General features: G+C 39.0%; 1 protein-coding gene across 1 annotated transcript in view; it reads right to left on the reverse strand.

Annotated features, from left to right (window-relative positions):
* Positions 1 to 9,818: 9,818 nt before the first annotated feature.
* The window catches only part of GTF2A1L (general transcription factor IIA subunit 1 like), a 73,159-nt gene continuing 68,421 nt past the window's right edge, over positions 9,819 to 14,556 (reverse strand). The window contains exon 9 of the mRNA XM_056118850.1: positions 9,819 to 9,960. Within this exon, the coding sequence (XP_055974825.1) occupies positions 9,853 to 9,960 (108 nt within the window). The 3' untranslated portion in view covers positions 9,819 to 9,852. The remainder of the gene's footprint in view (positions 9,961 to 14,556) is intronic.

A 14,556-nucleotide genomic window follows, 5' to 3' on the forward strand; every position in this document is an offset into this window, starting at 1 on the left:
ACTGGCTCTAAAGAAATGTTAACTCTGGTATCCAGAATCCTGCTATTGGATGTACATGCATATGTTAGAAACTTTCCCCACCAGTTGTTTTTCAATTAAATTCCTTTAACTGAATCACCACGAGATACACCATTACAAAGCTGTTCATGATTGGGTTTCAGTCATACAATGTTCCAATACTCATCCCTCCACCAGCGTACATTTCCCACCATCAATGTCCCCACTTTCTCTTTCACTCTCTCTCTCTCCTTCCTCCCTCTGTCCCTCTTTCCCCCTCCTTCCCCCCACTTTTTTTGGGGGGGGCATTATGCTTTGCAATACACATACTGAGAGGTCATCATGTTTGTTTCTTTACCTACTCTCAGTATGCAGTTCTTATTCAGAATGATTATTTCTGACTCTCATTGTCCTAGTGAGGGATCTCTATCCCATGCCTTCTCTTCTCCTCCAACACTTGAGGCAGGCTTCCAAATGTGGAGCAAGAAATCCTTGACAGAGTTCATCAATAAATTAACCTGCTGAAAATTCAGGTATGCAGGATTTGTGACGGAAATCTCCAGTCTTTCTCAGAGTTGGGATGGGCTACCTCTCCTCCACTTCCCTGTATTTCTGGAAGCCCCAGCAGTCATGTCCACATCCCAAAGCTGCCACCCCATTAAAAAAACAACTCCAGCTGTCCCTTCCTGATAAAAATATTGAACTTCCTGACATCCCATCAATTCTTTAATAGAGAGTTGATTTTATACACTTATTTAGATTTACTGTAAGTCTAAATAAGTTTATAAAATCCACTCTAAGATTAAAAATTAAAATAAAATTAAACTCTCAAGCTCATTCACCAACGTGACTGGGCACGAGCCGCAGGCAACCACAAGCTAACGTCTGAGCTCACAAAACAGTGCAGAGAAGCGATAAAGGAAGACCTCAAAGAGAGAAGAGCAGAAGTGCTGGTAGATGTGGCAGAAGCCGGGAAAAGCATTTGCAACACCTGCCTGTCCTTTGCCAACTATAAGACCAAGATGACTGCCCTCCGGTGTCCTGATGGATCTATCACATCCTCCAGAAGGGCAATGAAGAAGATTATCCATGACTTCTACTCGGATCTCTTCAATAGCCACACCCACCTGCCCACATACCAAATCTCACAGGATGGATATGTCGTTCTCAACGTTCTCCCTTCTGAAATCCAACATGCCATTTTGTTGGTAAAGAAGTGAACAGCACCCGGCCCAGACAAGGTCAGACCCAAACACCTGAAGAATCTGCTGTCAGTACTCATCAATACACTGGCTCGGCTCTTCACATGCTACCTGTCTGAATGCAAGTTTCCATCCCAATGGAAAACCAGCAGGACCATTCTACTGTACAAGGAGGGAGACATCCATGACATTGACAACTATCGCCTGATCTGCCTGTTGTCCATTGTCTACAAGCTATTCACTCGAGTCATCCTGAATAGGATTGGCAGAATACTAGATGAAGGATAACCATGCAAGCAAGCCGGGTTCTGAAAAGGATTCAGCACGATCGACCATATCCACATGGTAACCAAGCTCATTGAGGTTTCTCGGGAGTTCAAGATGCCGCTCTATCTAATGTTCATTGATTTAAAGACGGTCTTTGATTCTGTTGAGACTGAAGACAGTCATCAAAGCCCTAACCAAACAGGGCATTCAAGCTCAATACATCAGGATCCTCAGTGAGCTGTATTATGGATTCACGGCCAGGATCTCACCATTCTACGAGGAAGTGATCATTGACGTAAAGAGAGAAGTTCGGCATGATGATACCATTTCACCAAAACTCTTCAGCATCACCTTCGAGAACATCATGCGATGACTGAAACGGAAAGGAATGGGAGTGAAGATAGAATGTCATCAATTACATCACCTCCACATCGTCCTAATAACATCAAGCATTAGCCAAGCAGCATAAATGCTGGCCCACTTCGACCATCTATGGAAAGGTCTGACTGCAGCCAAATCTCACAAAGACAATGTTCATGAGAAATGGACTCGTTCCTGATGTTCCATTCACTCACAATGGAATGAACATCTCCAAATGAAGCAGTTATATGTACCTAGGTTGAGAACTCAACATGACGAACGACCTGGCACCTGAGTTATGCAGGAGGAAGAGAGTGGCTTGGAATGCCTTCAAGAGCGTCAAAGAAATAGCTAAGAGGACAAAGAACCTCCGGTTCCAGGCACATCTCTTCAACTCCACCATTCTTCCTGCACTAACATATGCCTCAGAGACCTGGGCCCTACGAAAATAGGATGAGAATGCTATTCGGGTCTCCCAAAGAGGAATCAAAAGAGCTATGCTTGGAGTATCACACTTTACTCAAGTGAGAGAAGGAATTCGGAGTTCTGACCTCCATCAATGATCGAGAATCAGGGACGCTGTCTCATTTGCCAAGGCGTCGAAAATCAGATGGGCTGGACATGTAATGTGATTTTGAGATGACCGCTGTACTAGAGCCATTACCGACTGGGTTCCATGGGATGTCAAAAGATTGCATGGCCGCCCATCTATGAGATGGTCAGACTTCTTCTTCAAGACTCAGTGAGTAAGGGGATGTCAAGTGATCAAATGATCATTTAGACTTAGGGACACTGGGCAAAAGTTCACAGTTCACAGAGTGGACTATATCCACTGCTTGTCTACGAGGGATTTGCTGTTGGTATATGATGATAGAAAATGAAAGGTGATTATTTAGAATTATTTTTAGCAATTTTGACCACAGTAATTTTTGTGTGGAACCTAGTATTTTAAAAGTGAAGTGGAGGAGCTAGAGACAGAGGACAGCAGGTAGGGCACTTGCTTTGAACGCAGCCAGCCCAGGTTCGATCCCTAGGAGCCCATATGGTCTCTCTGCCAGCAGTGAATCCTGAGTGCAAAATCAGGAGTAACCAACCCCTAAGCAGTGTTGGATGGATGTGGCCAAAAGAGAAAAAAAAAAACATTAAAAGTGAGGTAGGGAGGTCTGAGAGATATTACAGAGGTTGGGGCACTTGCGTTGCTTGTTTGAGGCTGACTCAGCTTCAAACCCAGACATCACATGGTTACCCCAGCATCTCTGAGTCAGCCTTGGGGTTCCCCAAGCACCATGGCCTACAGTATCAGAGCAGCACCTCCTTATCAGGCCTTGCATTGAACTGCTGACTTAGGTGGTGGGGAATCGTAGGAAAGGGCCCTGGGCCTCCTCAGCAATGCTTGAGTGACTATCCCCACCCCTAGTCCCCAAAAAGGATTAGGTGATAATGTAGCTGTTTTTAATGTTCTCATTTCATCTTGGTAGTTTTCATTTTGCAAAAATATCACTCCATAATATACAACATTTTAAGTGACTTGGTCCTTTTCCTCTGCTCATTTGAGAAACACATGTTAGAGGTACACTGTCGAATCTGATATTCACTAGACACAAGCTGTTAGAATAAAATTAAGTTTTAAATAGAGTTTTCCTTGCCCTAGCTGTATTCCAAGGTTCCATAGCTGCACATGACTACTAGCAACCATACTGGACACCACAGCAAAACATTCTCACTCTCCTAAAAAGTTCTCTTAGATAATGCTGTGCTAGAGACTTATCTGACCCATATCTAAGTTGGGTCATTTAAAATGTAATTGAAGAGAAGAATCTAAAGGCACATTTCGACTCATTTTAATGGGTTAGTATTTAGACTCTAAAAAGCAATAAAACATTAACTAGTAGGCAGTGAACTCCTGGTGGGTAGGAGGCAATCTCTTAGCTTGGGATCTTACAAGTAGTATGAGCAAATGTGCTAAACTAAAAGTTATAAAATGTACAAGGGTAAAATTGGGAGAGGCTATATTTTTAAGTTAAATAAAATATCTTAAGTATTAAAGCCTCTTTGTCAGGGGTTTTATTTGTATATGCCTTTGGCGTTATTGAAATCTTATTGTAAGTCAAACATATTGGCAAGTATTATATATTATTTGACATACCTAACTTACTAAAAGTCTATAATTCAGATATATTATATAGTTAAGGGGAAATTTTATTTCAATTAGCTCAAGTTCTCAAAACCAGTAAGATTCAATGAATAGGATTCAAACTCAACATTCCGATTTAAGATCCCAATCTCTTAGTCACTGTGTTTTATGACCTTCCATATTGGTAGAATTTACTTCTAATGAAATGAACAAATCCTAAGCATACCACTTAATGATTTTTGAGAAATGCATACTGGTTCTGACTTCCTCCATCCCACAGTTTAATTTTAACTACTCTAGAACCTCATATGAATTTAATACTACAGTATAAACTCCTGAAAGGCTTATTTAGATGAACACACAGTTTTTGCTCTTCATCTATGTTTCTGCTTGAATCAGTAGTTCATTCCATTTCATTACTGAGTAGTATTCCATTCTAGCAATATAACTGTTTTCTATTCTCTTGTATGTATATGGACTACTTCCAGCTTTAACCCTTGATTTATTACATAAATATTCATCATTAGACCTACCACAAATTAATTCACTTTTAACCTTTAGGTCATTATGAAGTGATTAAAATATATTGTAAAAGATTATAAACCTTACAAAGCATCTATTCTCCAACATACTTCACATTTCTGACTTTTCTACTCCATAACTACTTACTCGCATTTACTCAAACATAATCCTCTCTCTTTGGTAAGCTAGTATTGTAAAATTTTTATTGACATATATAATATTAATTAGCTATATTACTATGTTAAATATCATGTGAAGACCTTTGTATCACAAAATCGTATTAAATGTTTTTAACTAAAAAGATTTTCTTCAAAATGTGCAATATTTTTGTTACAAATTTCCTCAGAGATATCACCATGAACTTCCTCTTTAAAATTTAGCTTTCCATTTACAAATTGTAAGTTTATACTTAGTGGGTATGAACAACCGCATAATATTAACCTGCTACTAGCATGACTCAAAAGAAAATCCCCAACTAATTTCCCTAGTCATCACCCAATTAACTATTATTATTCATTCTAAAGTTTGTTTTCCTGTACCACTTAAAGGATGGAAACTGACTCCCTTGGCGAAAACTGGAGTCTCATTGCCCTGTGAAATCGGAGTTTTAAAAATTATTTTTACACATAGCAAAGAATATTTTACACATAGTATAAAGGGTAAAGAAATTGCTCTAAGCAGTGTTTGTTTGTCTGTCCCTAAGAAATTGTAAAAACTCAGAAAAATGTTCTTAGTATGTAAGGAGAGGTGGAAAGTACATAAGAAAGTACCATAAAACATATGAATGAGAAACAGTTTAAATTAGGAAACAGGACATATGCACTTTCACAGACTTCACACAACACACTGTAATATATAAAATAGAAATACTCTTTCCACCTATTAAAGAGTTAGGAGAACATCTACCATGATACTGCATTTTAAGAACTTGAGCCTACTTTATGGTACATTGCTTCATTATGCAATGAAAAATATTTAGTTTGGACATGATTTTTTAAAAAAGGTCCTGAAAGTAAACATAATCCCAGATCAAAGCCAAGTCATGGGTAAGCTCCACTGATTTATAGGGATTAATAATTTTCTTGTTTAAAATGAATTAGTAATTGTCTCTTAACTTCAGCATAGGACTAAAAACGTTTTTCTAATTTTCAGTAGTGAGATCACTTTAATGCGTCAATGCTATCAATTTCTTTGATGCAATAAAACAGATTTTAAAAAGAGGTTATTGTTATATAATAAAGACAAGCAAGACTTTCTGAAACTTTCATTTGTGTATCTACATCCATGCAAATATTTACTAGTCATTAAAGAATATTGAGTGCGGTTCCTTGTCAAAAATTTTTTATGTTTAAATCTGTTTCTCAGCCTTTTCTCAGCTACAGTCCCCTGGCAACCTTGTTCCCTTCCTAGTCTTGTGTCCCCCACCATTTATGTGAATTTTTTTAACCTGTGGCCCCTTTGAATATTCTAAAGGCCCAAAGGAAACCATATAGCCCTTGGTTGAGAAACAATAACGTAGAGATCTCAATAATTAATATTTTCTTGGAGCAAGAGCAGTAGTACAGCAGGTAGACCATTTGCCTTGCATGCGGTCAACTCAGGTTTGATCCCTGGCACCCCATGTGGTCCCCCAAATCCCACCAGGAGTAATCCCTGAGCACAGAGTCAGGAGTAATCCCTGGGCACTGCCAAGTGTAGTCAACCCACTCCCCCCAAAAAATTCATATTTTCTCTTTGCATTAAGGGTGAATAAGAAGGTGGTGGGTCAAAAATTTGGGGAATTTTAAAATTATCTCTTTATATTGGAGTATAAGGATAAGTATTATATTCTGAGGCTTGGCTTAATTTTGAAACAATACTACTTTTATTTATTTTTCATTTTCTTAAAAGCTCAGGGAAATGAGGGCACACAAATGGAGGGGCCCAGATTTTTTCTTTTCCTCTAACAAGAAAATATTCCATATAAAAAGGAATATTATCACAGTATTTTTAATATTTAAAAAAAATCACTGAAACTGTGAGTCAGAGAGAAAGTACAGGAAGCGAGACACCCGATTTGCATGTGGTCAACCCTGATTCCATCCAGGCACCCCGTATGTTCCCCCAGCGCCACTCAGGATTCAATTCTTGACACCTCCCCCACTCCCACCCCCACCCCCAAAAATCTCTGAAACAATTTAAAAGAGATTTAAAATTTCATAATGAAAATGAGAAAATAATTTCAAAATCAACTAATACTGTTTTTCCCAAACACTTGAACCAAACTCATTAAGCCCCAATTCTTTTTTTTTTCTTTTAGCAATCTCCAAATATTTTTTTAAATTTTTTTATTAGTGAAACACCATGAGGTACAGTTATAGACTTACAAATTTTTGTGCTTGGGTTTCAGTTATACAATGATCAAGTACCCATTCCTCCACCAGTGCCCATCCTCCACCACCACGGGTCCCAGCATCCCCCCCACTCCCCACACCCCCGTCCCACCCTGCCTCTGTGGCAGGGTATTCCCCCTTGTTCTCTCTCTCTTCTTTTGGCTACTGTGTTTTGCAAGAGAGGCATTGAGTGGCAATCATGTTTGGTCTATAGACTACTTTTAGCATGCTTCTCACACCCTGGGAGGGTCCTCACAACACCCTTTATTTGGTGCTCTCTTCTCTATCTGAGCTTCCTTTTCACCTAGCACATGTGGCTGGCCTTCAAGTCATGGAGCAAAATTCCTGTACTAATCTCAGCCATTCCTGGGTGTTAGTCTCCCTTTTTGTTGCTTTATGTTCCCCAGATGAATGCAATCTTTCTGTGTCTATCCCGCTCTTTCTGACTCATTTCGCTTAACATGATACTTCCCATGTAGTACCACTTGTATGTAAATTTCATGACTTCGTCTTTTCTAACAGCTACATAGTACTCCATTGTGTAAATGTACCAAAGTTTCTTTAACCAGTCATCTGTTCTTGAAGCCCCAATTCTTGAGGCAAAGCACTTGGTCAATAAATTCAGCCTTTGATGTACTCAGAGGTTAGTCTAGGGCAAAGACAGTGGAAAGCCTGAAAGGTTGAAATCAGGAAGATTAGAAACGTCTTCCTCTGCCCTGAGACATTTCAGGGGAGACACCAGAAAAAAAATTTTTTTCTTTTTGTGGGGGGAGTGGGGGGAAAGGAGTAGGAGGGGGCAATTATCCATGTGGAAAGATGAATATCACACTGTAGGTGCTATCTCTGTTAAGAAAAACTCTTGGAAGTTCTCAAGAGCCAGAGGATTTGGAAAAATAATAATGGTGGGGAAAAGAGCAAACACTCTGGAGCTGGAGGTGTGACTCGATGTTACAGCACTTGCCTGGCACATGTATGGCCTTGAGTTTAATCCCCAGCAACTCCTTCCCCCAAACGTTCAACTGTTCAAGAAAATTCACTGAAGATGAAGAGGACATAATAGGTGGAAAATCTGGTTAAGAGACCAGCCCATTCATTAATACTCACCCAGGAGTTGATAATTACAGAACAAAGAACCACACAAATGTTGTCCAAGGCCCAGAAGGAACCAATTCAGTTTTTTATTTTATTTTTTAGCTTTAAAGTCACACCTAGAGATGTTCAGGGCTTCCTTCTGGCTCTGTGATCAGGGATCACTCCTGGAATTGCTCAGGGGACTATTTCTGGTGCCAGAGATTCAAACCAGGGTTGGCCACATGCAAGGCAATTGCCTTGCGCGCGTGTGCACACACACACACACACACACACACACACACACACACACACACACACACACACACCCCACCACCACCATTTGCTTTTCTGGGTCATCCAGGGTTTTAAAATGTGCAAGTTCCCTGGGTAGGAAAGACAAGTGTGTGGGGGAATAATTTAAAATATTCAAGTAGAATTGCTATTAAAGAGGATCTTCCTGTCACCAGCTAGACACAGGTATGTAATTATTCAGGATCTTTCACAGCGACTCACTCCAGTACAGCCTTTCCATTTAAATAATAATAATAATAATAATAATAATAATAATAATAATAGAGGCTATGACTAACGCTGTGACCAAACCTAGGATTCTATGTCTAGAGACCATATAGAGTCATAGCACTAAGAATGTTGAGGGAAATGTTCCTTTGAGGAATTTTGGGTCTAAAATAAACTCAGAGGGGCTGGAGTGATAGCACAGCGGGTAGGGCGTTTGCCTTGCACGCAGCCAGCATGGCCGACACAGGTTCGATTCCCAGCATCCCATATGGTCCCCCGAGCACCGCCAGGAGTGATTCCTGAGTGCATGAGCCAGGAGTAACCCCTGAGCATCGCCGGGTGTGACCCAAAAAGCAAAAAAATAGTAATAATAAAATAAAATAAACTCAGAGGGTATTGAGGAATAGCTGAATTGAATATAAATTTGACAATATTCATTGCCATAGGAAAATGAGAGCTTTTTAAAAATATTTTTTCCATTCCCTAATGTCTTTGACGGGAAAAGAGTTCACAAAAAGATATATCACTGCAAGAAAAAGGAGAGCGGTGGGGTGGGGGGGGGAGGCATGAAACCTGAGAGGGAAAACCCAGGATGCCTAGGAAAAAGACAGATCTCTGGCAAGAAATTAACCCACTCTCTTGGTGCTGGAGCGATAGCACAGCAGGTAGGGCATTTGCCTTGCATGCGGCCAACCCGGGTTCAATTCTCAGCATCCCATATGGTCCCCCCGAGCACTGCCAGGAGTGATTTCCGAGTGCAGAGCCAGAAGTAACTCCTGTGCATTGCTGGGTTGACCCAAAAAGAAAAAAAAATGGAAAGGAAAGGAAAAAAGAGATTAACCCACTCTCTTACATGGTAAATTCAATAGATCCTCAGCAAAAATATCCGTGCTCAAGTATCTAAATTCAGCAGAGGTCTCACTGCCAAGGGACCCTCTGGGCTTAGACAGTCAGCATTCTGCTAGAGCCAGAGTGTAGAGTGAAAAACCAGAGAAGCCTTCTTAGAAGTTCTGCTTCTAAGCACTCCCCAGGAGTTTTTGTAGCATTCTGTGGGGTAAAGGGGGAGGAACACTGCCTCAATCTAACACATGGTACTAACTCCACCAAGAAGGGGAATTGGAATCTGATTTGAGTTTTCCTTCAAGAATAAAGAAACAAGACATTTCTTTATGTTTCTCCACACCTGATACTCTGTACTTAACAAGGGTATAAAATAAAACAAAGAAATCCTGTTTTTATAAAAGTGAATTAGTGGAATGTAAAATTATATACATTTGTATCTGCATCTGATATAATTTTATTAAATTTCATACAGTGAACTAAAAATCTGAGTAGCGCCATGCTGGATTATATTATAGAAAAATGTTGCACAATAAAGAACGTTTATGTGATACTGAGCTCATGCATTTCACCACTCTGCATCACCGATGGCCTTTGCAAATACATAGTCTCTCCCTCCAAAACACATAACACCATCTTTCAAATAGAACTTCCATTTGTTCTTGTTTCGATGAATCTAATGGGAGAAAAACATTCTAAATTAATTAATTTTACAAGCTAAATAGGTCTTTTACATTTATCTGCTTATCATATAGGATCATTCTTAACTGGTAATTCTTTAAAAATTAGGGCTATTGAAGATTATTTATTGATTCCTTTAGCAAGCATCTGATTTTCTGTGTGTCAGATATGGTTTCAGGTAAAGAAAATATATCAGTGATTTTTTTCTTTCTTTTTTTTTATTAGTGAAACACCATGAGGTACAGTTGTAGACTTACAAACTTTTGTGCTTGGGTTTCAGTTATATAATGCTCGAGTACCCATCCCTCCACCAGTGTCCATTCTCCACCACCAATGATCCCAGTAGCCCTCGCACCCCCAAACCCCCCACCCCATCCGACCTCTGTGACAGAGTATTTGCTCTCTCTTTACTTTAGGGTGTTGTAGTTTGCAACAGAGGTATTGAGTAGCCATCGTGTTCGGTCTACAGTCCACTTTCAGCATGCATCTCGCATCGCAAGCGAGTCCTCCCAACATCCTTTACTTTGTGTTCCCTTCTCTATCTGAGCTGCCTTTTCCCCCAGCATGTGCTGCTGGCTTCCAAGCTATGGAGCAGACCTCCAGGTACTTATCTCAACTATTCTTGGGTGTTCAACTCCCATTCTGTTACATTACATTCCCCAGATGAGTGCAGTCTTTCTACGCCTGTTCCTCTTTTTCTGGCTCATTTCACTTGGTATGATACTTTCCATGTAGAACCACTTTTTCAGTGGTTTCTTTAAAAAAAATAATAAAACAAAAAATTTTTTTAAAAGGTAAAAAAAATCCTTGTGAAAGAGTACCTATATAGAATGTTAAATGGTGTTAAGTGCTATGAATTATAAGGCAGGAAAATGAAGATCAGAAAACCAGGTAGACCTAAAGTTTTAATCAGGGAAATCAGGATGAATCTGACTTGTAGAGAAAACCCTGGAAGAAGGTGGAGACAAAGATCAGAAAGATACTGAATAAAGAACAATTTCAGCAAAAGGGATTGGAACTGCAAAAGTCCTGAGGAAAAACATGGTTACTCACAAAGAGTAAAGAGTTCAGAATGCTGATAATAAGAATAGAGGATAGAGTTAATATTATCAGGAATGAAGACAAGATAATGTTTCACTTCGAAGCAGAAATTCACAGCAAAGCACTATACATAGGTTAATTCTATCGGCTATTCTTTGGACTCAAAAATCATCCTAGAAATGGACAAAATTAAAACTAGGAAATCTTACAACTTCAAGAGATAGTAAATCATAAAATCATTTTCACTTATGGGTAAAGCACAATGAATCTTTAAAAAGTCTTAGAGGGGCTGGAGAAAATAGCACAGCAGGTAGGGCATTTGCCTTGCATGCGTTTGACCCGAGTTCAATTCCCAGCATCCCATATGGTCCCCCGAGCACCGCCAGGAGTGATTCCTGAGTGCATGAGCCAGGAGTAACCCCTGTGCATGGCTGGGAGTGACCCAAAAAGCAAAATTAATTAATTAAAAATAAAAAAATAAAAAGTCTTAGAGATGATCAGAAATCAAAGGCTAAAATCAAACATGAAAAATAGGTGCTGGCTGCAAATGCTGAAATCAATGTGAGAACTGTGACTAATATTCCAATGTATCTTGGGAAGTACAAGAAAACAAGGTATAAACCTCTATTTGTGTGGCGGAAAATGTCCTAATAATGAAAATTTTTATCTCTGAGATTGGACCTCAAATTTTCCTTGGCACATAACTTTAAAAGTAACTTCTGGGAGAGCCAGAACGATCAGACCAGGGTGAAGGCTCTCACCTTACATGCGTCAATCCCAGTTTGGCCCCTGGCAACACAAAGACCCCCAAGCATAGGGTGAAGAGTAGCCCAAAAGCACTACCGGCCATAGCCCAATAAATAAAAATTAAAATTTACTTTTTCAACTTTGCGAACTTAAGAGTAACTACAGAATTCTGAACTCAACACAGATGGTAAAATCTGACCAGAAATAGAACCCTTTCCGCAGAAACAACTTATCCTAATAGCTTTATCAAATTTAAAAAATTAAACACACAAAATTCCAGCAATCTAATGTGATCTTATGAAAATATCAACAATGCTTATTTAGATCCAAACAAGCTATAACTGAGTCTAAAGTGAATACACAAGAGTATTCAGGTAAACTCTAGAAAAGGATATTTTGAAGAAGTCCTTAAAAACCCTGCCAGATATTAAAAAATAAATCAATGTACTACAACCAATGGCTAGACAAGCTGGTGGAATAAAATAGAAAAGCAATAGATCTTAGAATGTATAAAATTTAGTAGCTTAAAAAAAGAATCTTTCTATTGTCAATGGGAATAAAATGTACTTTTTAAGTACATTGACAATGTAAGTAATGCCAGGAAAACTGTGTAGCCAATTATAAAAAAAAAAATAGCTCTAAGAGTATGTCACATGATACACCAAATAAAGTCACATTTTTTTAAATAAAGCAAAAAAAAATACTGAAAGCATGCTGAACTTTTAAACTACTGATATAAGAAAGAGCTTTTTATTCATGACTCAGAATTTCGGAGCCATAAAAATGAAGGTCGACAAATTCAGTATCTACATGAATAAAAGCTCTAAAAGCAAAATAGCTGAGTAAAAAGTATTTCTGCATATGCCAGGGGTTCATAATCCCCCTCAATAGTACAGAGCTCCTAGAAATAAATTTAAAATATAATTTGGTTAAAATGAAGGCCATAAACCAGCAGTCCACACAAAAGCAACACAAATGGCCCTTCAACAGATGAAAATGTAAAATTTCAAGATATTATTTTTTTTTACTTTTTATAGTAGCAAAGAGTCTAACACTTTGTTAGACTCTATTGGCAAGACTGTAAGAAAAGCAGCACCATCGACCGTGATAACAGGAATATATACTGGAACACTTCAGAAGGTCCTTAGGCATTACAAAATAACTACAATGGCCCTATAACTAGTTTTGCCATTTTGGGAGTTTTATTTCATACATATGTCTTCACAATTAAGAAAGCATATCTTCACACTTACAAACTGGTGTACATAGTTACACAATAGCAAACAATTAAAAGTAGCACAAATACTCAATAGAAAATTGCCTAAGTTTTAACACATTGAGAGATCATACAATTATAAAAATATTAGCATGCTGAGTGAAATGAGTCAGAGGGAGAGGGACGAAGATAAAAAGACTGAACTCACGTGTGGGCTATGAAAAGAAATAGCATGAGACTAATACCCGGAACAATGGGAATAAGGGCAACGAGGAATGGTTCGTGGTTGGAAGTTTGTCACAAGTGGTGGTGCTGGGAAGGCAACTGGGATGGAGAAGGGACCACCAGGACAAAGACAGTTGGAAATGGTCACTCTGAACAAAAACTGAGTCACGAAAGGAGGTAAAGGGACAAATATGATAACCTTTCAGTACCTGTATTACAAATTATAATGCCCAAAAAGGTGGGGGGGAAGGGAGAGAGAAAGAGAAAGTGGGGGAGAGGGAAAAAGAGGGAGAGAAGGGGGAGCAAGAGAGAGAAAAGGAGGAGGGAGAGGGAGAGAGACAGGAAGAGGGGGAGGGAGACTAGTGCCCGCAGAGAAGTAGGCTGGAGAAAGGGGGGGAGGGAGGGAAACTAGGGACATTGGTGGTGGGAAATGTCACTGGTGAAGGGACAGGTGTTAGAACACTGTTTGACTGAAACCCAATCATGACAACCTTGTAACTGTTTATCTCATGCTGATTCAATATATAATATAAACATATAGACATATACATATATATATATCAGCACAAAGATCTCCCATGTTAATCTATTAAAAAGACGTGGTATAGAACACACCTATACAATCAATGCTCTCTATGCTATTCAGGCTCCTACTTGAATAAAGAAATGTTACAAATGTTAAATAGATTAAGAAACTAATAAAATGGGCTATTTTCTTGTTCTCAATGAAAAGACAGAGAGCTGCTAATAGTAAGCACAATACTGAAGGAACAAGAACCAAATTGTCCAGGGCCAGAGTGATCATCCAGCAGGTAAGGTGCTTGCTTCACATGCTGCTAACCTGGGTCTCATCCCTGACACCCCAAATAGTCCCCAAGCACCACCAGGATCGATCGGTGAGTGCAGAGCCAGGAGGAACCCCTGAGCATCATCGTTTGTATCCAAAAATAAACAAGAACAAAAAGAAGTAGATTTTACATGGCTTATCTTTTATAGTATTTTTATTTTCTAGCCACAAAAATAAACATAATGTACAGAGAGAATTTGTTAACTGTTTACCAATTACTCATTGTGTTATCACTAAAGGTGAAATCCAATAATAAACCAAAGTCTGTTCACTGATGAATGAAACATATTCTGTTTACATTCCACTGTATAGAGCTATTTATAGCAGAACGCACCCTCAGTCTTTGTCACATTAATCCTTTGTATAGCATCCTTATTTCTTCATATTAATTGCTATTCCTGAGCTTCTACATATGTCTCGACCTTTCTCACCCAATATACACATGAGTGACCTTTGCTTGATCTTTTTATTGCACGTCTTAGTATCTTAACATTTTTCCATAATTGTGACTTTTA

The sequence above is a fragment of the Sorex fumeus genome, unplaced genomic scaffold (assembly GCF_029834395.1).
Source record: "Sorex fumeus unplaced genomic scaffold, SorFum_2.1 ptg000003l, whole genome shotgun sequence".
In the NCBI taxonomy this organism is placed as follows: domain Eukaryota; kingdom Metazoa; phylum Chordata; class Mammalia; order Eulipotyphla; family Soricidae; genus Sorex; species Sorex fumeus.